The 26379-nt window shown below is 44.5% G+C and overlaps 1 protein-coding gene across 1 annotated transcript in view; it reads left to right on the top strand.

Annotated features, from left to right (window-relative positions):
* Nucleotides 1-26025, top strand: part of CFAP251 (cilia and flagella associated protein 251) — a 164544-nt gene extending 138519 nt beyond the window's left edge. The window contains exons 20-23 of the mRNA XM_077461962.1: nt 8220-8363; nt 18435-18663; nt 23184-23285; nt 24508-26025. Of these exons, the coding sequence (XP_077318088.1) occupies nt 8220-8363; nt 18435-18663; nt 23184-23285; nt 24508-24644 (612 nt within the window). The 3' untranslated portion in view covers nt 24645-26025. The remainder of the gene's footprint in view (nt 1-8219; nt 8364-18434; nt 18664-23183; nt 23286-24507) is intronic.
* Nucleotides 26026-26379: the final 354 nt, after the last annotated feature.

The raw sequence follows: 26379 nt of genomic DNA, 5'->3' as shown, positions 1-26379 counted from the left end.
GTGCCCATCAATGCAGCCTACCAGCACCCATCAATGCAGCGTTCCAGTGCCCATCAATGAATTTTTTCTTGCTTCCATTCATTCTGAAGTCGGGACACAGATAGTCCTCCGCCGCCGCTGTGCCTTTGACACTATGTGCGAATGGAGCGGCGGCTTCCTGCTGATGCTGAGACTTAGTTGCTTGCTGCAGAGAGAAGAGAGTAGGAACACCAGTGGCCGGGCACCCTAGGCCACAGTGCGCCATAGGCGGCTGCCTAGTTTGCCTAGTGGTAGCACCTGCCCTGATTCTGGTAGGTGATGTGCTTTTCTACTCAAGCTGTGGCTGCTTTCTAAAGACTGACTAAAAATGCGTTGTTGGGAATGAGGAGCCAGAATCCAGAGCAGCTGTGCTTGCCAACCAATCAGCTTTTCAAAGCTTAACAAAAAGCTGATTGGTTGCCTTACACAGCTGCTAAATAAATCCCCCCCCCCCTCGTGCACTTTCCTTTAAGAGGATTTTAATTGATTAGAAAGATTTGACAAACTGAAGTCTCAGCGTGTGAATAAATCAAGTGGATATCAAAGATGCAACATGAGAAAAGCAATTTTTATAGCATGTCAGTTTTTTTTCGGGCTTAGGGTTTCTCATGTACCGTATGCTGGGTTATGGAAGAGGCCTAGCCACCCGCAGAGAACCAACAATTCAATTATAAGCCCTTGTACACTCGGTCGGACATTCCGACAACCAAATCCGTCGGATTTTTTCCGAAACTGTTGCATACACACAGTCGGACAAAGTTGTCAGAAAATCCGATCGTACTTAACGTGATGACGTTATTTCGTTAGGACGGGACTACGTTCAGGCTAGTAGCCAATAGCTTTGGTCTAGGAATTTGATCTGAGCATGCGTGGCACTTTGTCCGATCGGAATTCTCTACACATGATTGGACAAAGTCCGATCGAATCATGTTGTCGGAAAATTTTATAGCCCAGCTGGAAAACTTGGTCCGTCGGATACTCCGATGGAGCCCACACACTGTCGGATTATCCGACAACACGGTCCTATCAGACATTGTCCATCGGAATGTCCGACCGTGTGAGCAAGGGCTTACACATGCACTTGGTTGTTAAAGTGGTGTTCCATACGCTTTTCTTTTTTTCAAACACAAACACTGTAGCTGCTGACTTTTAATAAGGGCAATTATCTGTCCAGCGAGCCTGCGATGTCGGCCCTCCAAGGCCGATCCGTCCATCGGATCGGGTGCCGGCGCCACCATCCTAACTAAGGGAAACAGGCAGTGGAGCCTTGCGGCCTCACTGCCCGTTTCCTACTGCGTATGCGTGAGTCACGCAACGCTTTGTGAATGGCCCTGTGGTTTTCTGGGACACACACATGTCCCAGAAGACAACGGGGCAGCTCGCCGAAGAGGAGGAAGTGAAGGAACAGCGCCGCAGAATAGGAAAAGGCAGATTAGGAAGACTACCTAGTAAAAAAAAAAAAAAAAATTCACATTTTTATAATATATTTCTTTTAGAATGTTAATGTCATTTTTAATTTTAGGGCAGCCCTCCGCTTTAAGTTTGCAGGCAACATAAGACTTTTTTCACTGGAAATTATGTTTTTTATTCATTTACATGTTTATGTTATGTGGCCAGTTTAGATGACAGTTTTGAGTCGGATGTTTTACAATGTTTGTTAGAACAAATAAATAAAAAAAAACACATGCATTTCCCCATTTTTTTTTTTATCCCTTTTAAAAAACCTCCAAGCTGATCTGCCAGAAATGCACTCAAGCTGTCCATACACAGTTTGTAACTATGGCAGCAACAGCTTCATTACCGCTGGTTCTCAAATAAGTAAACTGGAAGCAATTAGGACCCACTCTGAGCGTACAGAGAGGTAGAGCAGTACTCAGAGTGAGGCATGTCTATGCTGGGAAGCTATCATGTATCTGACAGCTTCCCACACAGTACTGTATCCTCAGCCCCATTTAGCTGTCAAATGGGAGATTCTCTGGTCTCAATGTAAGAAGAATGCTCATTCGTGAGTTTCCGGGTCGCGCATGTATTTGCAGGGCAGAGAGAGGCGGGCAATAGAATAAGCATCTTGAAAAGTAAACATTATTTTACAAAACAAAAGGCTAAATATTAATGTATTGAGTTTGTTGCAATGAATAACTGATGTTTTGTGCCAAATGTCATTGAAGATGAACTAACCCTTGAAAGAGATTTTATTTAATGGCACTGCATCGCAATTCATAAAGAGATACTAATCGTAAAGAAATGACCACCTAAAATCCTGTAACCGCTAGCTGTACATCGGTTCGTGTAATAGATACAGTGGCTGCGCACGGCACCGGCGCTGATGCGCGTGACCGGTGGTCGCTATGTCCGCCGGCCACCAGCGATCGATCCACAGACAGCCAAAACGGGGATCTGTCTATGTAAATAAATACATCCCCGTTCTAACTGGGGAGTAGAGTAAGATTGTCTGTTCCTTGAGAAAGGAGCACGGCTATCATACCATTTATAGCATGCACGCTCAGAAACGCGTCGTATTATAGTGACGTCACAGCCCGGCACCACGCTGTTTGTCTTCCAAGCCTCATTCTGGATCCTCACCGCACGGCCATTTCCCATCATTGCGGACACCGGACTGGAATGGGCTTGTCACAGGCTCTGGCGCTTTACTACCCTAATCCTTCCTGGAATCTACACCCTGCAAAGCGGACTTTCTGTGATCCCACCTCACTCTCTCTGGGTTTCGATGTGCTGCACTTTGTCAGCTATAAGAGGACTCGCTGGGACCTGTAGTTCCACCTTATCCTCCCTGGGATCTGATGTGTTGCATCTTACAGGTCAGAAGTGGACTGTGACACAATGTCACAGTCCTGCTAAAAATTGCTGATCACTGCCATTACTAGTAAAATAAAAATAAAATAATAAAAATGCCATAAATCTTTCCCCTATATTGTAGACGCTATATCTTTTGCGTAAACCAAGCAATACACTAATTGCGATTTTTTTTTTTTAACAAAAATTCGTAGAATATATATCGGCCTAAACTGAGGAAGAATTTTTTTTTATATTTTTTAGGGTGATATTTATTATAGTAAAAAGTAATAAATACTGCTATTTTTTCAAAATTGGCGCTCTTTTTTTCTTTATAGTGCAAAAAATAAAAACCATAGAGTTGATCAAATACCACCAAAAGAAAGCTCTATCTGTGGTAAAAAAAAAAAAAGACATAAATTTTGTTTGGGCACAACGTTGCAGGACTGCGCAATTGTCAGTTAAAGTGACGCAGTGCCGTATTGCAAAAAATGGCCTGGTCATTGAGGGGGTAGAGCCTTCCAGTCCTTAAGTGGTTAATCGATAACCCCACCAATTAAAGGGGACATACAGGTATGCCCATTTTCCCACTGCTGCCATTGTGCCAACGTATATTGGCATGCAGCGGTCGGCAAGTGGTTAAAGACTAAGGCTGGGTTCACACTTATGCAAATTGGTGTCTGTTAACACTCCTCAGGCGGCAGTGGTCCACATTTGGAACGGGTCCTGTGCATCTTTGGTTCTGATTCAAGTGCAAATTCAGACCTGATTCACACCTAAATGGGTGGACAGAGACGCACCGGACCCCTGCTGTGAGTCGTGGCTGCAGCATGTGTCAACCCAGCCTTGCAGAACGAGTTTGGTATCCCTTACTGTACCTGTCCAGGTCCACATCTCATTGACAGATTGACACTCCACTTATAGTTCAACTAGCTAATGTTACTGATAACCAATATATATATATATAATTGCGCTACCAAATAGAAACAATGTATAAGGCAGCCAGCATCAACCATGATACAATTGCATAGAAAAAAAAAAAAAAAATGCAGCGCTAAAAATGAAAAAATCACCTACTTGTGAAAAAAGGTGAAAACATTTTTGCACAGTGGCATAGCATAAGCCAAGCATAATAAAAATAACACAAATGCAATATGTTTAGATAAACAATACAGAGATCCACGTGAACAATGTGTAAAGATCCCCACAATATATGTGGATAAATAATAAAGAGATCCACGTGAACAATGTGTAAAGATCCCCACAATATATGTGGATAAATAATAAAGAGATCCACGTGAACCGTACCACGTAGCTCAAACAAATAATGTGAAAAACAAAAAAATTATCCTATGACACGTAAGAAAATAATCGTCCCCTTAAGCAACAAATAGTTCCTCTTCAGTAAGGAGTGTTCCAAATTGACAGGAGTGCCCAACTTCCAGTAAATGTAAAATGGAACACTGACGGTACCATCATAGCGACACCCTTCCAAACAGGCCCGGACTAGGACAAAAAATAGGCCTTTTAGATTGAGCAGCCAACCTTTCCAGGGACCGGGAGGGGGGTAGGTTCGGTAGACATTAGCGGGGGTGGCTGGTGTTGGTCCTCCACACTGTAATGTGCAGCGACACTGTGATATAAAGGGAACTGCACTAAAAAGGGGCACTGCAATGATTACAGTGCCCTTTTACGGGGAAGTCCCCTTTATATTATAGTGTCCTAGTCCTATTGTGGCCATGCCAGTACTGTCTGTCTCCTATTGTGTCCATGGCCCAGTGACACTGACCTGCTCTCTGGCGCTGCGGGTACAGGGTAGCTCCCTCTGGCGCTGCAGGTACAGGGTGGCTCTCTCTGGTGGTGCGGTGCAGCGTCGCTCTCTCTGGTGGTGCGGTGCAGCGTCGCTCTCTCTCTGGTGCGGTGCAGCGTCGCTCTCTCTGGGGGTGCGGTGCAGCGTCGCTCTCTCTCTGGTGGTGCGGTGCAGCGTCGCGCTCTCTCTGGTGGTGCGGTGCAGCGTCGCGCTCTCTCTGGTGGTGCGGTGCAGCGTCGCGCTCTCTCTGGTGGTGCGGTGCAGCGTCGCGCTCTCTCTGGTGGTGCAGCGTCGCGCTCTCTCTGCTGGTGCAGCGTCGCGCTCTCTCTGGTGGTGCAGCGTCACTCTCTCTGGTGGTGCAGCGTCACTCTCTCTCTGGTGGTGCGGTGCAGCGTCACTCTCTCTCTCTGGTGGTGCGGTGCAGCGTGGCTGGTTGTGCTGGGGCTATTAGTTCCCCCAGCACAGTCCTCTGTTTCATTTGCCATGTCTCCTGTAGTAGCTGCTACAAGCACTCCTCAGCTTGTTTCTGGGTTTTCTCTTTCACCCCAGCAGAGTGCATGCTGGGGACTGTAGTCTGCTCCCTGCTGATACCAATGGTGCCATGTATCTCTGGGATTACATTTCCCATGATGCCCCTCTAGTTTCTTCTGATTGGCCCTCTGTGTTGGCCAATGGGGAGGGAAAACTACCAAAAAGGAATGCCTTCTCGTCCCCTGCTGCCGACGTGAGAAGGGGAGGGGGAGCGAGGGGGGGAATAGTGACAGCAGCCTGAAGCTCTCCCCACCGCGCGGACGCCCACAGCTGGAGGAGGAGAGCGGAACTGTCAGCGCGGCGCTGAGGCTGAGCTGTGTGTGAGAGAGACACACAGCACAGCCCATGCAGTCGCCAGTTCCGCAGGACACAGGCACAGCCGTATGGCGGTAGGCGAGCGGCGGCTGTGGCCTGTGTTACCCACGATCAGGCCGCGGCCGCCGCTTACCTCCCGCTGTGCGGCCTGATCATCATCAGGCCACGGGCGGCCCCGGCCCACCGGGCAAAAGCCCGGTCTGCCCTATGGCCAGTCCGGGCCTGCTTCCAAAGCTCCTCATGCAGGTAACACAGCGTACTGGATAAACAGAGATAAGTAATGGGTACTCTTACCCCAAGGTGTGGACCCACACACCTTAGTGGTGAGTCAGGCGTCAAGCTGTAATGAACAGCAATCCTCTCAAAGGGATGGTATGAACCTCTACTCCGCCAAGCCGTCTTCCATACTCTGTAAAAACGGGGTGTCCAATGTAGGATATCCTCAGCTTAAACTCCAACGTAGGAAGTACTCACATCGTAGTAGGTGTATCAAAAATAAGAAAGGGGAAAAGAAAAAAGCAAAAGGCCTCCTCATAGAGTAGATTAAATCCATTTAAAAAAAAGTTTATTAAAAAATATATAAAATTTTAAATACATGCATGTACAAGCCTGCAGTGAAGAGGGGTACAAAAAAGAAAAACAACAACAAAGGTGTCGTCTGGATGCGTGGAAAATCTCGCCAGCAGGCTAAGTACCCGACATGTTTCGCAATAACTTGCTTCAACTGGGGCAACTGGATGCCGAGAGGATGCCGTGGGGTGCTTTTTTTGCCGAGAGCAAAAAAAAGCACCCCACTAGCAGCCGAAAAGTGGCACTAAAACGAGCGGCACTTTCAGTGTGAAAGTAGCCTTACCTACCTAGTACGTTTGAGGAATGGCATACAACTCCTTCCTTGGCATGGCATACAACTCCTTTACATTCCTTGTAATAGGAATAAAAGTGACCCAAATAATTTTTGTTTTAAAACAGTGTAAAAATAAATAAAATAAAATAAAATAAATAAGAAAAAAAAAATATATATATATATATATATATATATTTTTTTTTAAGGGTAAAATTTTGACGCCATTCCACGAGCGGGCGCAATTTTGAAGCATGACATGTTGGGTATCCATTTACTCTGCGTAATATTATCTTTCATAATATAAAAAAATTGGGCTAACTTTACTGTTTCGTTTTTTTATTCAAAAAAGTCAATTTTTTCCAAAAAAAAGTGCGCTTGTAAGACCACTGTGCAAATACAGTGTGACAAAAAGTATTGCAATGACTGCTATTTTATTCTCTAGGGTGTTAGAAAAAAATGTATAATGTTTGGGGGTTCTAAATAATTTTCCAGCAAAAAAAATTGTTTTTAACTTGTAAACACCGAGTCTGAAAATGAGGCCCAGTCCTTTAGTGGTTAAAAGGGGTGCTTCAAAATATGCCTTACTTTGAGCAGTGCAAAGTCAGAAAGTTTTTTATCTTAATGCAATCTATTCATTAAGATAAAAAACCTTCTGTGTAGCAGCCTCCCCAGCACCCCCTAACTACCTGAGCCCCATCTCTCTCCAGCTATCTCCACAAGTGTGTTAGCCATCTAAGACTCGCCTCCTGATTGGCTGAGACACATCAGTGGCGCCATTGGCTGTCCGTAGCTGTCAATCAAAGTCAGTTAGCCAATCAGAAGAGAGAAGGGACCGGGCCAGGTCAGGGCTTCGTGTCTGAATGGACACAGGGAGCTGTGACTCTGCTTGGGTGCCCCTTTAGCAAGCTACTTGCTGAGGGGGCATTAGACAGGACGTAGGGTTCCAGGAGCAGCCAAGAGGGACCCGAGAAGAGGAGGATCTACGCTACTCTGTGCAAAACCAACTGCATAGAGGTGGTAAGCATAACATGTTTGTTATTTAATTTTTTTTATTTTTTAAAACAAGACTTTACAATCACTTTAAGTTTAACAATTTATTGGACCCTTGGTTACAGGTACCTGGATTAGCCCCACTAGCTCTTGTCTCTCTACAACTCTTATAATGCTAATTGCTCTGCTATGGGTATGTTCAAGTAGACAAAACATGGATTACTAGTGTGCTAGTTAAAGTTAACTGTTAGTATGGAGGATCGGCATGCATACAGTGTGATGTTAGCAGTAGGATGGTTTAAAGTCTCGAATTGTTCAGTTGTTTCTTAGGCATGCATTTGTTATACCTCACAACACAATTGTTTTTTTAGAAGTAAGAATACATCTCTCGACTTAAAACATATGCCTGATTTAACTGCTTGCCAACCCTATACAGTATTCTACACATCCAGGTCTGGGGTGCCACGTGTCGCCAGCCACTCATTTGGCCTAAATTGATGAAGAAATTGGATATTTTCCATTTTTTATTGAATATGTTTTATAGCAGAAAGTAAGAAAGAAAACTCTATTTGTGGGAAAAAAAGTGCCATATCACAAAAAATTATCTGGTCATTAAGGGGGGGGGGTAAACCTTCCGGAGCTCAAGTGGTTAAAAATCCTGTGTTTTTTAGTGTACTGATTTGATGTAAATTCTTACCAGATCAGTCAATTTGATATGTATAACAACGCTTGCATTATGTGAGAACAAATGTACTGCTTTTTAGGTACTTGCCCTTTGTTTTTTTGTATACTTATTGTTTTGTCTGATGTAAAATTACAAAACCTTTAATAGAAAGTTATTTGAAAAAAAACAAAAAACAATTGATCAAGACGTGATGGTTGTTTTTTCCTGTTTACATTTGTGTGTGTTTTGTGTAGGAGCTGGAAGATTACTTTTACTATGCTCAGATGCGTAACCAGGGTATTGATACAATGGAGACCAGACAAGTTTCAACCCATATTCCCTTGAAAGAAGTTCCTTTCATCATGCGAGCACTGGGATATTATCCAACAGAGCAAGAGGTATTTAAAATGTGTGTCTAACTGGCTGTAGAACTGTAGAATTTGGTATCAGTGAATGGATTTAAATTCTTACTAAACGTGAAAAATACATATTTTAAACCAGTGGTTCTCAGCCACCTACCTGGGAGCTTTATGTGGTTCTTATCTATCTTTCCTGAAAGGCTCCATGGCAGCATACGTGTGGGGTAGCCCCGCCTCCACGATTACCCAATAGGACCCAACTCCCATAAATCTTTGCTCCTGGCCACTATCAGTGTTCCTTTTTTGTCCTCCCCAGTAGGACCAGATGGTTTCTTTCCTGGAAATAAAACTTCACGACGATCGATTGGCTGATTGACTGAGAAATTTTCCTCCGATAGGCCCTGACTGTTAAGCAGGGTATGGAGAGTATTTGCAGAGTAGCGCTGAAGAAAGGATTTCCTACCTGAGTGCGCACGGTCTGTGTCCCGTTGTTATGGGTGACCATTATCTGCTGGAGGTATGGCGTGTGTGTTCCAGTCCGTTCGGCCAGGTGATCGTTGGTGGAGTGGTGAGCCTTTTATCTATCCATGGCAGCATTGTATTTGTGTGTATTTCTTTTGTTTGTCTTGCGGTCTCCTCCATGCCGTTTGCGTTCGCTTCCGCGTTCCAGCAAACCTCTCTCCTACTTCCGGGTTATGCAGGCGTTCTGCGCATGTGCGAACCCGGTATGAGACCGAGGCTTGGTTCCCGCGCATGCGCGCGAGCGCCTCGCGTCTGACGTCGGCGATGACGTCACGGGCGCCAAATTTAAAAGGCTTTGGAAGCTGTCAGAACCCTGGGAATGTTTGCAGTGGTCGCAGCGACTTCCCGGGGCTGTCAGCGCGGCGGTTTAAGGTAAGAGCGTGTCCCTTAGGCTGGGGAAATGCTTTTTAAAAAAAAAAAAAAAAAAAATGTGTGTTTTATTTTTCTCTTTAGTTGCAGTGTTTCTTAAACTGTGGGTTTATTGTGAATATGGACGCCTTACTGCCTCCTAGTGGCCAGCCCGCTCATGTTAGGTAGGTCTTTTAGTATTTATGCTTTTTATATATTGGAGAGAGTGTTTGGCATAGGTAGGATTGACTGTATATCCTTTTCTCTCTGTCTGTTTTACCCTTACAGCCCTTCTGGGTCTGATCCACAACCTAACACTTCTAGACGCAGTGGATCATCAAGATCACACCGCCATAAATCCTCCTCAAGATCTAGCCAGCATAGGTCAAGATCTGAACAGCATAATAAGAATTATTCTCACCCCCCTGCTGCTCACTCCAGCAAGCGTACGGAAAAATCATGCTGGGGGTGCAGGATGCCTGTTCCTTCGGACGTATCCTTATGCGATCATTGCTTCTCCAAAGCTGCAGATGAAAGGGATGGTGCAGACCAGCGTTTGGAGTCAATAGTAAGACGGGTTGTGAAGGAGTCTCTGCAGGAGAGGGATGCTCTACAGCTGTGTGAATCCCCGTCAGAATTATTGGCTCCTCCACCTGGAGAGAACCCATTGCAGGAGACATGGGAATCCTCTCAGCCAAGCCGCCTATCTGCTCCCATCTCAGATAGTGAATCTGACTGTGAGGATCCTGGTTTAGGTTTTGACTATGGACTGGTGCCTTCATTGGTCAAAGCAGTGAGAGAGGCTCTGAAGTGGGAAGACCCTATTACTTCCCCACCAAAGCAGAGAAAGTTCTTTAAACAGCTCAATAAGGAGCGACAATTTTTTCCCTTCCTTTCAGAGTTGGGTGACATTATTACCGAGGAATGGAGCAAGGTGGATAAAAAGGGTTCCATGCAGTCAAAAATCCTGAAATTATATCCCTTTAAAGAAGAGGATGTGAAGCACCTGGAGTCAGCACCACTGGTGGATGCAGCGCTCATGCGTTTGGTGAGATATGTAACCCTACCCTTAGAGGATACGGTATCCTTTAAAGATCCTTTGGAAAGGCGGATCGATTCAGACCTTAAGAGGATATATCTGACTTCTGGAATGGCTTGCAAACCAGTGCTTGCAATGGCAGCGGTATCCAAGGCCATAGAATCATGGGCTGATTCTGTAGAGGAATTCCTGAGGGGTATTTCTATTGAATCAGCAAAAGACTCCCCTATTCAAGAAATCAGGATGGCGTCTGCCTTTTTGGGGGAGGCATCTATTGATGTTATCCGCCTGATATCTCGGGATATGTTAGCAGCAGTCTCAGCTCGCCGTGCGTTATGGCTCCGTCCATGGCTGGCGGATCCAGCATCCAAACAGGCCTTGTGCCGTATTCCCTTTGAGGGGTCATCTTTGTTTGGTAACAAGCTGGATACTGCCATATCCCGGGCTACAGGTGGGAAATCTGGGTTTCTTCCCCAGGACAGACGTCTTCAAAATCAAAGGCGTCCATTTCCTAGAAGACAAGGCCCTGATCGTGCCAGGGAGGCGCGGAGCTATAGACCTGGTCGAGAATTCTCAAGGTCATGGAGATCCAGGCAATCTTCTTTCAAAAATACCTCAAAAGGGGGTTCGTCCGGCAAGCAGGATTCCGCGAAATCCTTTTGAAATTGGGCCCGCTCAAACTTGTCAGGTGGGGGCTCGTCTTCTCCACTTCAGGCATGTTTGGGCGGCCTCAATTCGGGATTTTTGGACTGTAAAAACAATTTCCTCAGGTCACAAGTGGGGTTTTATCAGCACCCCAAAGCTAAGATTTATTCCCACAAATCTTCCAGAATCAAAAGAGAAGAAACAGGTCCTATTGACCTACGTGAACTCTTTACTGGATCAAGGCGCAGCCGTTCCCGTTCCAGAAGAAGAACGTGGAGAGGGCATGTATTCCCCTTTGTTTCTGGTTCAAAAGAAAAATGGCACATGGAGGCCGGTAATAGATTTGACCCATCTCAATTCCTTCATTCGCAAAGAGAAGTTCAAGATGGAATCTCTGCTTACCATCCAGCAGTCCGTGTATCTGGGGGACTGGATGATATCAGTCGATTTGAAGGACGCTTACTTCCATGTTCCCGTGGCAAAGGAGTTCCAACAATACCTCCGCTTTGCAGTAGGCATTCAACATCTTCAATTTACATGTCTTCCCTTTGGGTTAACAACGTCCCCACGGGTCTTCTCCAAAGTTCTTTTGGCAGTTGTGGCCTTTCTCAGAGTCAAAGGTGTTCGTCTCCATCACTATCTCGACGACCTTCTTCTGCTATCCCAGAACAAAGATCAGCTCTTGGAGCACAAAGACCTAGTCATCTCCACTCTACAGGAGTTCGGGTGGCTTCTGAACTTAGAAAAGAGTCACCTAGATCCAACTCAGTCTCTTGTTTTCCTAGGGGCGCAGTTCAACACAGCAGAAGGTACTATCGCCCTTCCAGAAGAGAAGGTTGGAGTCATACGAGACAGGATTCATGCAGCCCTTGCAGCATCCCATCTCTCGGCTCTCCAATGTCTGAGGGTGATTGGCACAATGTCAGCCACCATTCCCATGGTAAAGTGGGCCCAGTGGCACACTCGTCCCTTTCAGAAGGGGTTTCTACAACAGTGGGACTTATCCAGCCAGACACAGCGCATATTCCTCACTCCAGCCATGAGGACGTCTCTTCTTTGGTGGCTACAGGGGAAGAACCTGCGCAACCACCATTCAATCATTCCCATCTCATGGGTCACGGTAACTTCAGATGCCAGCAACCGAGGATGGGGCGCTCACTGCCTTTCGGAGGTCGCTCAGGGCAGGTGGACGTTTCCATCACAGAGAGTCGTCTCCAATGTTCTGGAGCTAAGAGCGGCCTTCCAGGCGCTTCGGTCATTCCATCATCTGACAGCGAATGCCTCGGTCATGCTAAGGTTGGACAACACAACCGCGGTGGCTTACGTAAAGAAGCAAGGGGGAACTCGCAGCTGGTCCCTGTTACAGGAGACGGAGCCAATAATGAATTGGGCTCAGAAGAATTTGTCCAACCTTTCTGCAGTCTACATCCCAGGGGTGCAGAATGTTCAGGCGGACTTCCTATCGCGTGTCGAGTTGGACAACAACGAGTGGTCTCTACACCGGGAAGTATTCGATTGGCTCCTGACCTTAGGATTGTCCCTGGAAGTCGACTTGTTCGCTTCCCCGTGCAATCGGAAGCTTCCGAAATATTACTCAAGGTTCAGGGATCCCCAGGCATATGGGATAGATGCCCTCACAGAACATTGGAAGTTTCAGACAGCTTACGCCTTCCCTCCAGTTCCGGTGATCCTGCAATTCCTTCGGAGACTCAGGTCAGAGAAGGCGGAGATTCTCGCAGTAATTCCTTTCTGGCCCAACAGACCTTGGTTCCCTCTACTGCTGCTCCTCAGTTATCAAGAGCCAGTTCCCCTGCCTCTCAGGTCGGATTTGCTATCTCAAGGCACAAGGTTACATCCATGCCCATCATGTCTGAACCTCAAGGTATGGTTTTTGAGAGGGAAAGGCTAGAAGCTCTTGGTTGTCCGGAAGAGGTCATCCCAACCCTTCTCAATTCCAGACGCGGGAGTACTAATAGGGTATATGAGCGTATATGGTCCAAGTTTTCGGCCCATATGTCCTCCAGAGAAAATTCTTGCAGTTCTCCAACAATACAAGACATACTAAGCTTTCTTCAAACAGGCCTTGATTTACCTCTAGCTATCAGTTCATTGAGAGTCCAAGTATCGGCTATTTCAGCCTTTACGGGTATTTCCTGGGCAAACCATGCACTGGTACAACAATTCTTCAAGGGAGCTACTAGGCTCAGACCCCAAAGAAAACCAAGGTTTCCTAAATGGGACCTCCCTTTAGTGCTGGATTTTCTCTCAAACCTTGGAAAGGATTCTACGGAGCCTCTGTCCATAAGGGATCTCACTCTCAAGACCATCTTCTTGGTAGCTATAACCTCAGCCAAGAGAGTTTCTGAGATTAGGAATCTAGGTTCGGAAGAACCCTTTCTGACTTTCTTTCCAGATAGGGCAGTATTGATTCCCATGTTGGGATCGCATCCCAAAGTAACCTCGGTCTTCCATGAGAATCAGGAAGTTGTGCTTCCCACTTTCAAAAACTCAGAGAGTCAGGATGTTCATCCTCTGGACGTAGGACACGCGCTGAAACAATATTTGGAAGTCACAGCTCCCTTTAGACAAACGAAATTTCTTTTTGTTCTCCCTCATGGCAAGAATAAAGGATTGCGAGCTTCGGCTAGATCTATCTCTACCTGGATCGTTCAGATCATTCAGAGGGCGTACAGAGCAAAGGGCTTGGCTCCTCCTGAGGCATTAACGGCTCATTCAACACAGAGTATTTCAACATCGTGGGCAGCTTCTCGCCATGTGGCGCCTGAAGTTATTTGCAGAGCGGCCTCTTGGTCTTCTATTAATACCTTTGTTTCTCATTACTGTGTAGAGCCAGCGGCTCTGTCTTCTGTTAATTTTGGTTTGCAAGTTTTGTCGGTTGACAATGCTAAATAAACTTTTGTTCTTTGCTCGACATTTTGCCCACCCGGGTGTGTTTGGCGAGTTATTTCCCACACGTATGCTGCCATGGAGCCTTTCAGGAAAACGGAAAATTTATATCAAATACTTACCGTAATTTTCCTTTCCTGATAGGCTCCATGGCAGCAGGAGTTCCCTCCCAAATGTCTGGAGTCGGCTAGTTACGGAACACTGATAGTGGCCAGGAGCAAAGATTTATGGGAGTTGGGTCCTATTGGGTAATCGTGGAGGCGGGGCTACCCCACACGTATGCTGCCATGGAGCCTATCAGGAAAGGAAAATTACGGTAAGTATTTGATATAAATTTTCCGTTTTAATGTTGCTTACAGCAGACCTTTCATAGTTGCTCAGTATATACAGTGCATCCGGAAAGAATTCACAGTGCTTCCCTTTTTCCACATTTTTTTATGTTACAGACTTAAAATGGATTAAATGCATTATTTTCTTCAAAATTCTACAAACAATACCCCATAATAACATGAAACATGAAAGAAATTTTTTTTTAATCTTTTCAAATTTATTAACAATAGAAAACTAAAAGAATCCCATGTATATAAGTATTCACAGCCTTTGCTCAATACTTTTAAGTACATAATGGGGTTTATTTTTTATTTTTTTTCAAATATATAATTTATTCAATTCCAGAGGGGGTCAAAGAAAGCTCCCCAGCACACATAATAAAACATACATACAGGGCTATGGCTACAAGAGAAGCAGTACAAAAACCAGGTCATGAGACAAGAAATAAACAAATAGTCTCTCAATGTACGTGCAACTAAAAGGAGGAGGAAAAATATTTAACAATAGCCCTTGTCAAAGCTCATTCGGATTGCCCCCGGAGCAAGAGTCGACCCCTACGCCCCCCCTCTATAAATAAGGGAGGGGGGGCGTCCCGAGCTCCTGGAGAAAAGAAGCGCGGGACGAAAAGGGAACAGCAGTCAAAGACAAAGAGGAGCGAAACAGAGGGGTCAGAAAAAGGAAGGGGGTGGGGGGGGGGATAAGAAAGGTAGAGAGAAAGCGTAAGAAAGATTAAAAAGGCAGAAATAGACATGGACATGACGGTGGCCCCAGCCAACCTTCCAACCCAGATGGTGAAGAAGGATTAGGACGCCAATAGGCGTTAACCCTCTGCTGAAAATATGAACAATAGTGGGGTTTATTTACTAAAGCTGAAAAGTGCAAAATCAGGCTCACTTCTGCATAGAAACCAATGAGCTTCTAACCCCAGTTTGTTCAATTAAGCTTCGGTAATAAAACCTGGAAGCTCATTGGTTTCTATGCACAAGTGAGCCTGATTTTGCACTTTTCAGCTTTAGTAAATAAACCGCATTGTGTACTTAAAAGTGGGGTACACCTGTACTTTGTTGAAGCACCTTTGGCACCAATTACAGCCTCAAGTCTTTTTGACTATGATGCTACACGCTTGGCACACCTATTTTTGGGCAGTTTCTCCCATTCTTCTTTGCAGGACCTCTGAAGCTCCATCAGGTTGGATGGGGAACGTCGGTGCACAGCCATTTTCAGATCTCTCCAGACATGTTCAATCAGGATCAAGTCTGAGCTCTGGCTGGGCCCCTCAATGACATTCACAGAGTTGTCCCGTAGCTACTCTTATGTTATCTTGGCTGTATGCTTAGGGTCGTTGTGTTGGTAGATGAACCTTCGTCCCAGTCTGAGGTCCAGAGTGCTCTGGAGCAGGTTTTCATCAAGGATGTCTGTACATTGCTGCGTTCATCTTTCCCTTGATCCTGACTAGTTACTGCCACTGAAAAATATCCCCACAGCATGATGCTGCCACCACCATGCTTCACTGTAGAGATGGTATTGGCCAGTTGATGAGCGGTGCCTGGTTTCCTCCAGACATGACAGTTGCCATGCAGGCCAAACAGTTCAACCTTTGTTTCACCAGACCAGATAATTTTGTTTCTCATGGTCTGAGAGTCCTTCAGGTGCTTTTTGGCAAACTCCAGGTGGGCAGGAGTGTGCCTTTTACTGAGGAATGGTTTCCGTTTGGCCACTCCATACAGACCTGATTGGTGGAGTGCTGCAGAGATGGTTGTTCTTCTGGAAGGTCCTCCTCTCTTCACAGAAAAATGCTGGGGCACTGTCAGAGTGACCATCGGGTTCTTGGTCACCTCCCTGACTAAGGCTCTTCTCTCTTGATCACTCAGTTTGGCCAGGCAACCTGTTCTAGGATGAGTCTTAGTGGTTCCAAACTCCATGTGCTCATTGGAAACTTCAACTCTGCAGACATTTTTCTGTAAACTACCCCAGATCTGTGCAATGATACAATCCTGCCTCGAAGGTCTACAGACAATTTCTTAGACTTCATGGCTTGGTTTGTGCTCTGACATGCACTGTTAACTGTGGGACCTTATATAGACAGGTGTGTGCCTTTCCAAATCATGTCAACTGAATTTACCACAGGTGGACTCCAATAAAATTGTAGAAACATCTCAAGGATGATCAGTGGAAACAGGATGCACCTGAGCTCAATTTTGAGTGTCATGGCAAAGGCTGTGAATATTTATTTTCATGTGATTTATTTATTATTTATTTTTAATACATTTGCAAAGAGTTCAAACAAACTTCTTTCATGTTGTCATTATGTTTTTTTTTAATCCTTTTTGGAATAAGGCTGTAACATAACAAAATGTGGAAAATGTGAAGCGTTTTGAATACTTTCCAGATGCACTGTAACACCTGCTGTATTATGTATTTCCCATAAGTAGAAATCTATGTAATTTTATTGATCAAAACACAGTTGCCAGTATTTTATAACAGATATCATATCGCCAGCAACAATCCCCCCAGAAAAAATAGATCCCCTACAACAATACACCTCTAATATAACAATAGAGTAGATCTCCCAGCAGCCAGCATCAACAAACCCTCTAGTAGCCAGCATCAACAGACCCTTCCCTCAACAGTAAATTACTCCCAGCAACAATTGACACCCTAGAAACATAGAATGCCCACTGGCAACAATAGGATCCCCCCCAACAACAATAGCTCTCCCTAGCAACAATAAACCCCCACCAGTAACAATACAGTGGGTCTCCCGACAGCCGGGAACAATAGACCCCCTCCCTCAAAAGTAGATCCCACCAGCAATAATCCACCCCCTGGCAACATAAGATCCCCCCAGCAAAAATAGAACCCTCACCAACATAAATAGACCTCCTCAGGAACAAATGACCCCCCCAGCGATAATAGATTCCCCAGCAGTTGGCAACAATAGACCCTCCAACACCCCAGCACCACATTCAGTACTGGAGGCGCCAGAACTGCATTCCCCCAAGTGAAAAATAGCCCTACCACTAGTGTTTTAGCAACATCGGTGAGACTTCAGGTATGCTTTAAGGCTGGGTTCACACTGCAGAACGGAGTGGCTCACAGCAGGGGTCCAGTGCGTCCCTGTTTACCGTTTCAGGTCCCATTTCAAAATTTTAGGCTCAATTCGGACCTGAAACTAACCAGAAGATGCTCAGGACTCCTGTGCAATTAGCTCTGGAGCTGCTGCAGAGATGTGTGAGTCGGCTCCATTGAGAGCTGGTCACAGTCTCCTGACATACGAATTAGATGCGGGGAAACCCACATCTAAATCGCAATAGTGTGAACACAACCTAAGGCCCCTTTCACACTTGTGCAACTTGGGACCGCAAAGTTACATGACAAGTCGTACCCCATGATTTCCAATGAGTACCAATAATTTCTGTGCAACTTCAAGTCGCAGCGATTCAAAGTAGTCCCTGCACTACATACTGTAGGTCTGACTTTGATGGGACTTGTGGTCCATAGACCTCAAGATTACACAGGCATTGCTACAAGTCGTGTCAAAGTCATGGCAAAATCACTGCAAAGTCGTGCAACTTTCAGGTCGCACAAGTGTGAGAGGGGCATAAAGGAAACTTGTTCGCATAAAAACACAAAAGCTGCCACTGCTGACTTTTTGAAGGTACGTGTTTCATGGCTGTTATTCTTATTCTTGCTTCACTTTCAAGTCAGTGGCTCCTCAAGTAGCAAAGAAAGGACATTAATAAAGATGAGCTTGACCATGTAGATCTATGTTCACATCTAGGCAGCTGTGCTTGATGCATCTTTCAGGCACGTTTTGCAGTGCGTTTGGCATTTTTAAACCCTTGTTTTTTATGCATTTTTTGTATGCAGTTTTCATGCATTTTGCTATTTTTTTCTCTTTAAACAAACTGTATATAACTGGTTGCTAAGGAGGGGGCTGGGAAGCTGGCCGCCGCATCCTTAACAACCGATGAGTCATTCCTCGCCGACAGCTGAATGTAAGAAAAAAATTGCCAGCAAAAAAAAATTAAAAATTGAGGGGAAAAAACAATGTGGGGTCCCCCCCAGGTCCATGCCAGGCCCTTTGGGTCTAGTATGGATTCGGAGGGGACCCCCACACCAAATTTATTTTTAGAAATGGTGTGGGGGGGGGGGGCTCCCCCCCCCAAAAAAAAAATCCATACCAGACCCTTATCCGAGTATGCCGTCTGGCAAGCCAGGAAAAAATACAGGCTGACTGCTTATGTTCAAAAACACAAAAACGCAAGAACAGACACATTTTTCACATAATGTAACATTTTGTCTTCTTCCATGTTTAGGTGGAAAATATGCTAAATGAAATCAAATTTAGTGAGTATGTAAATACTGGAAAACAAGTTAACCACATAGACCTTGGGGACTTCATAAAACTCTACATAAATCACAGACCTGCATTTGGATTATGCTTAAATGGGCTACAACAGGCATTTCAAGTTCTTGGTTTCACTAATGAGAAAGGGGAACTGGCTGTAAACAGAGGAGATTTACTGCAGCTTCTGCAGACAAGAGGTGAGTAACCAGCACACTAAAATGTATTATTAACAAGAGAGTAACCAAGGCATTAAAATGTATTATTCAGGCTGGGTTCACACTATCTTCGCATGCGGCTCACAGCAGGGGTCCGGTGCGTCCTGGTTCACCGTTTAACCACTTAAGCCCCGGACCATTTAGCTGGCCAAAGACCAGACTACTTTTTGCGATTTGGCACTGCGTCGCTTTAACTGACAATTGCGTGGTCGTGCGACATGGCTCCCAAACAAAATTGACGTCCTTTTTTTCCCACAAATAGAGCTTTCTTTTGGTGGTATTTGATCAACTCTGCGGTTTTTATTTTTTGCGCTATAAACAAAAAAAAGAGTGGCAATTTTGAAAAAAACTATTTTTTTTAACTTTTTGCTATAATAAATATCCCCAAAAAATATATTAAAAAAACATTGTTTTTTTCCCTCAGTTTAGGCCGATACGTAATTTTTTTTTGGTAAAAATTCGCAATAAGCGTTTATTGATTGGTTTGCACAAAAGTTATAGCGTCTACAAAATAGGGGTAGATTTATGGCATTTTTATTAATATTTTTTTTTTGTACTAGTAATGGCGGCGATCAGCGTTTTTTATCGTGACCGCGACATTATGGCAGACACGTCGAACAATTTTGACAAATTTGACAAGGGTGGTTACAATGATCGTTGTTTATTTATGTAAAACATTTATCCGAAAAGGAAAAAAAATGTTTCTGTAACTGCGTAAAGCTGTTAGCTTGAGTTTGGGTTCAATTTGTTAGTGTTAGGCCGCGTACACACGGGCGGACTATCCGTCCAACTAAGTCCGTCAGACAATCCGACAGACAGTCCGTCCTACTTTTGAATGAACAGACTTGACCACACACAACGAACAGACAGTCCGCTGAAAGCTTGCGCGATGACGTGTACGGCACGTACGACGGGACTAGAAATACGACGTCCAATACACTGCAATGCAACCTTCGGCCGTGTAAATCCTTTCTGAGCATGCGCCATACTTAGTCCGTCGAACTAGCCTACTCACGAGCGGACTGTCCGCTGAAACCAAGTTTGGACGGACAATATTACGGAAATTCCGAAAGACTTAGTCCGCCAGACTGTCCGCTGAAAAAGTCCGCTGAAGCCCACACACTAGCGGATTGTCCGCTGAAACACGTTTCAGCGGACCAAGTCCGTCAGACAGTCCGCCCGTGTGTACGTGGCCTTAGTGTTAGTGTATCTAAATCTGTTATTGCTATAACACTCCCCTTCCCCCAGACTGACAACGCTGCTGTCCAAAGGTGCCCCTGTGCGCCTTTATCCAGAACAGAGGCATTCTAATATAGGAGGTGTGTTATGGGCCAGTCCACCAGGTGAAAAGAGAGGGGGGAAAAGCCCCCCCCCCCAAAAAAAAACAATGCAACCACCGCATCTAATGATTGATAAGCTGCAATTTATAAAATGTTTGGCTTTAGATTTAACACCGCTTTTAATGCATAGAATGTATCATGTTAAAAAAAACTTTTTCTTTTATAAACCACTTTCAGGCTGGGTTCACACATGTGCTTTGTGAATTGCAGCTCTGGTTTCCCTGCGAAGATAAAAAAGATTCATTCAGTGGTTCCTCTCCATTGTAGCTGCTGACCAGGGAGAGGGGTGAGGTGTAGGAGGAGGGGGAGAGAATTTATGTTCAGAACGGAACACATCTGCAAATCAGATGCGTTCCCACTGAAGATTATGTGCCTGCAATTCGCACTGCACTGCCTAGAAAATGCACATTTTTTTCGTGAAATGCGGACTGCAGATGCAATGCACATATGTGAACCAGACCCATGGAAAAGAACATATTTTCAAATGTTCTGCAAACAATTTGCATATGTGTGAACCCAGCCTAAATGTTGTATCTTTTACACAAGCAACTTTTTTATCCTACTGTTTTTTAAACAGATGAAAGACCTGCTATTTTTGCTTTAGAGCTTTTGCCTCTGTTATTTACGTGAATTCTAAAATGTTGTGCTGGATTGGGTATTGCATTGCAAATACCATTGGGGTGATAGGCTCTTCAATATTTCAAGCAAAACCAACGAATATTCCCGCCTCAACCTACTAACCAGCCTGCAACCAACCTAATTATCCTGTTTAACAGTGTGTGTTAAAAACAGGAGTTTGTACTCTTGAATATTTCACTCTGTAATAATTTAGGGTTCCTCCACAGGTTGCTAGGGCTTTTTCTGATGGTGTCTGCATAGTCTTGGGTCTGAAGCCACTTAGCAGAACCAGCAGCATGGCACCAATGATCTTTTTAGCTGTCTGTAAGTTTGTAATTCTGACCATCAATGTAAAGGGGGCATTTTTCCCACTGACCACTAGTGTAAGGTACATTCCTTCCACTGATCACCAATGTAAGGAGGGTATTCTGCTCACTGATCTCCAATGTAAGGAGGACATTCTTCCCACTGACTAACAACGTAAGGAGGCATTGTTCCTACTGACCACCAATGTAGGGAGGACCGTCTTCCCACTGACCAGCAATGTAAGAAGGCATTGTTCCTATTGACAACTAATGTAGGGAGGGTAATCTTCTCACTGATCACCAATGTACGGAGGACATTCTTCCCACTGACTACCAACGTAAGGAGGCATTGTTCCTACTGACCACCAATGTAGGGAGGACAGTCTTCCCATTGACCAGCAATGTAAGAAGGCATTGTTCCTACTGACTACTAATGTAGGGAGGGTAATCTTCTCACTGATCACCAATGTACGGAGGACATTCTTCCCACTGACTACCAACGTAAGGAGGCATTGTTCCTACTGACCACCAATGTAAGGAGGACAGTCTTCCCATTGACCAGCAATGTAAGAAGGCATTGTTCCTACTGACTACTAATGTAGGGAGGGTAATCTTCTCACTGATCACCAATGTACGGAGGACATTCTTCCCACTGATCACCAATGTAAGGTACATTTTTCCCACTGACAATCAATGTAAGGGACATATGTATTAGATTGAAAGCTCTCACAAGCAAAGCCCTCCTAACCAGTGGCGGCTGGTGTTTTTTCACCTCCCTCCTGCAGTTTGCCGGTCGGTCCGGCACTTACCCTTCTAGGTGGGTGGTGGGCAGCGGCTCCATGTCCTCTCCTCCATCGGCGGCTTCCAGCATGCAGCTCCTCCAAGGCGTCCAATAGGATCATCTGTCCTTTCAGCCAATTGGGTAACGAGTGAATTGAGTGAACTTGGTGTTGAGTTGTTCTCTGTACGGTCAACCCAGAGGACAAGGGGGCACTCTTTACTTCTAGAGGAAAAGAGATTTCATCTTCAAGTACGGAAAGGTTTCTTCACAGTTAGAGCTGTGAAAATGTGGAATAGACTCCCGCCAGAGGTGGTTCTGGCCAGCTCAGTAGATTGCTTTAAGAAAGGCCTGGATACTTTCCTGAATGTACATAATATAACTGGGTACTAACATAGGTAAAGTTGATCCAGGGAAAATTCGATTGCCTCTTGGGGGATCAGGAAGGAATTTTTTTCCCCTGCTGTAGCAAATTGGAGCATGCTCTGCTGGGGTTTTTTTTCGCCTTCCTCTGGATCAATTGTGGGCATAAAATTGGGTATTTGGATTGTACGATTCTTTTTTATTTTATTTATTTGTTTTTAAGGTTGAACTGGATGGACTTGTGTCTTTTTTCAACCTGACTAACTATGTAACTATGTAACTATGAGTGTCAAAACACGCTTCCTGATTGGCTGGGAGGAGGATCAGTGTTACAGCAGTGAATATTCATTCATACCTGGGTGGGCTGTGAGCGCATTCTCTGCGCCTCGATCCCACCCTTTTTTGAAGCCTATTAGAGCCTCTGGTTCTAATCAGTGCTTCAAAAAAACACCCACCCCGCATTGGAATCCATGAAAGAGGCTGGACGCATAGATAGGGGGGAAGCACCGGTACACCCTTAAGGCCACTTTCATATTGAGGCACAGTATAGGCTAAAAATAGCGACTGCAAAGCGCCTTTCTTGTCACTCCAGTGTGAAAGCCAGAGTGCTTTCACACTGGAGCGGTGCGCTTGTAGGATGCTAGAAAAAGTGCTGCAAGCAGCATCTTTGGGGCGGTTTGGGAGCACCGCTCCTAAACCGCCCTGCCCATTGAAATGAATGGGCAGCGCTGCCAAAGTGCTTCGGCACTGGTGCTACACGGGCAGTATTAACCCTTTCTTTTCCCCCTTTGCAGGGGTTAAAAGCATTCTGCAAGCAGCTGAAAAGCGCCGCTAAAACTAGCGGCGCTTTACCTCTGAAGCTCTCACAGCCGCAGTGTGACAGTAGCCTAATGGACGGGCCGTTGCTGCTCCTAACCCTTTTCTGTTGAATTGTATTGTGACCGTACTAATAATTTCACCAATGGCTCCTGATAGCAGGGGTCCCCTGAGACCTAATATTATTTTAAGGGTTCCTTTGTGGTTGGGAAAGGCTGATGTAACTAATGGATTTTTTACATTTTCACCTAAATCACTTTGGTGTTAACATTTTGCACACAGGTGAGCATATGACAGAAGAAGAGCTTGCAGAATATTTTACAACACTGTTGGGATTAAATCCAGAAGGTGGAAGTTCAGAATTGGGCACCTATAATTCTACAGGTTTGTAAGAAAATGGAATGTACCCTCCAGCCAAACATAAATATATTATTATTTTCAAGGTTACCTGCCAGATTAAAAAGTTTAAAGAGAGGAACAGTACTTATTAGGTGCAACAATGTTTTCTGTGCAGACAAGGAGCCCCCTGAGTCCCTAATGCAAGGTATATACTGTACATGTTTCAGCCTTCAAAGCTGATTCGCACCAGGAATCACACAGGAACGTGCGATCAACTTAACCACATTAATAATTATGCTACCAAAATGGGTGTGTGCTGTAAATTGCCTCCAGCATTGTTCCTGTTTCTTTTTTCTGATGGCTGACAATTTGCTGAAGCCAAGAACCCCTGAACAGCATTACATCATAAAGTGGAACTAAACCCATTGATTTAACAGTTTCAAAAAAGTTACATTCCTGGAATGCTGGGATTGCTAACTGCTACATTTGCTTGTGTCCTCGAACTGCCAAACCATCAAATGACTGGTGTCTTAACTGATCAGAAGTGCAGATCAGACAGAAGCGGCTTCCTTGGCTGTAAAGGATAGGAGGGTTTCATTTCTCTTCAAGGCTGTCAGCAGATCGGCCTCTACAATTTCGGCAGTGCCTAAAAATGGGGAGCAACTGAGCATGTGCAGAGCACTGTGGGGCAGTATAGGCACTTATTTTTAATGTTTTACATAACTATACCTGCAAAAGGGGCCAGCCTGAAGTGATCTAGCAAGAGTTCATTTTCTGACTAGCGTTCCATTTTAAGGAAAAATGAATGTGAGGCTCTAAAGTTCTATACAGGATAACAGGGGTGTCTTAATAGAAAATTTGGCCTAAAGCTAGTACCTTTGCTCACTGTGTGGAAGAAGAAGTCTCTCTACAGAACTCTGACATGCCTCCTGCTACGTCAGAGCTAGTAATTTACAATCTGCTTGATTCACCGCTGCAATGAGACCTTTAGTTACCCATAAAGAACAAAGTTCTCACACTTCAGTTAGTGGCAGCAGACAGGCTTTTCTCTAGCTGTTTTAAATAGAAAACAATTTTGTTTTGATGCACCTGGAATGTATTTAGCTTAGTATGAACTGAAGGGTAATTTGAGCTTTAACTCTATGATAGTGATTGAGGAATATTTATGGCGCTTTCTGAGTAAGTGTTGATTTATTGGGAGTTCAGAATTCTTGGAAAACGGTAGAAGGACCTGAACTAAATAGGACTTTTTGCTATTATTGGACAGGTGCAGCAGAATTACTTGAACAGGAAATCCCAGAGGAAATTACAGCAGATCTGTTCGCTGTGGAGATTCTTGGTTTACCGATCCGTACAGCTGACAAGAATGAAGAGCACTCTCAAATTCCAGAGGCGGCCTCATGATAGCAGTTGATGATTGCTTATGATGGTACTTCTTGTTATAAAGTGCCAAAATGTTTTAGATAAAGTAGAATATAGTTTAAATGCCTGCCAGTTGTGGGCATATTTTGGGGGAGATGTCTGTTTAGAGATACACAACAAGAAATGAGAGGCAATATCTCCAAAGTGAGACGAAATCCTTTCTCGGACAGTTGTCAACAGAACCATTTCACCTTGTCTGTTGCTCCAATGACAGTCCTAAAAAATTGGATTTCCATACTTTACCTAAGACAAAAAAATTCTGTGTTGGCATTTATTATAAAGTGTTATTTCAGCCTTACAGAATTTTTTTTTAGAGGTGAGCTAACACCGGATATCCTCCCCACCCCCTAGTCCCAGCTGTACTTACCTTTAGGGCTGCTGAGCTATCAGCATCCCCCACAACCAATTCAACAGTCCAGGGATTTGAAAAACCTACTCTTCCCTCTCTTTTCTTTGTGAAGCAGCTTCACTGTGATGGTGCTGAACAATGTGGTTCGTTTCTGAAGCGGGTGCATGGACAAGAGTGGGGATTTCTAATTTCTGAACCACTAAACTGGCTCCAGGGATTCTGATAGCTTAGTAGCCCTGCAGTAAGTCCAGGGTGGGGTGAGCCTGGTGTTAGTTTGCCTTAATGTTTTTTCTGTAAAGGAGAACTACCACTTTAAGTTCCCCTTCACACCGATTCATTGGGGGTTGTTTATGAAAGGCAAATCCACTTTGCACTACAAGTGCACATGGAAGCACCCAAGACCCCCAGGTAGACAGGAACAGAGTTGAGATTTAAGGGAGGGAAGTCTTTTGGAGTTGCCAAGATATTTAAAAAGCCACGGACTGACTCAGACCATCAGGCACCACCTATATCTAAAATATCACACTCTGATGAAATACACTCAATATAATATTTTTAAAACCACATTGTTACCATGTTATAAGAGAACAGTTATTACAATCCCAGATTTCTTACATTGGTTCCTGATAAAATCCCTGGTGAACATTTATCCCTGATTCACATTGATGCAAATTGGCATGTGATTAGACCCACTAAATACTGTGTTCTCCCCACACTTCAACACTTTTTTAGGAAATAAGAACCTGTGTATGGGTGTCAGTTATATCAATACTATACACAAAGCATTTACTTCATTACAAATTCCCACCACATTTTTACCCCAAAAGGAAAAACACATTTTATACACCCTTATTCGTCCCATCAAACCTTGTGTAAAAATTTTAGAACTTTCAAAAATGTAATTAAAAATTGCACCCCAGAAAGGACTTGAAACAAATATCCTTATACTTGTATGGTGTTTACAATTAAAGTGTGTTTTCAGATATTAAAGCAAAACTTCGCTATGTGAATAAAGTTTGGGTCCATGTCTCCAACTAACCACCGATAATGGGAAGGTAGTTTTTGCATGGCTTTTCATTTTTTTTCTGGAGGTACCACTGCCATTCTGGCTTAGGCCAGATTGATCAACTGATGTGTCTTTGGAGGCTATGTTGCCTGAACCCAGAAGAGGCAACTAACTGAAGAAGACCAAAGTTGGAGTGTGGGACACAGAAAGCTGAATAGTGGAACATTGCAGGACAACACTAGGTTTGCTGGGTAGGCTAGTGTGCATTTGGAATTTAACCCAACATAACAGGTAAGTGGTGATGGGAGGGGAGAAAGGTAGGGGAGAGTTGAATTCTGCTTACATTTTTTTTTTTTTTTTTT

The sequence above is a fragment of the Lithobates pipiens genome, unplaced genomic scaffold (assembly GCF_037356315.1).
Source record: "Lithobates pipiens isolate NorthernLeopardFrog02 unplaced genomic scaffold, aLitPip1_a1.2 Scaffold_3, whole genome shotgun sequence".
NCBI lineage: Eukaryota > Metazoa > Chordata > Amphibia > Anura > Ranidae > Lithobates > Lithobates pipiens.
Note: the sequence above shows the minus strand (reverse complement) of the source record. Positions and strands in the feature narration are given on the sequence as shown.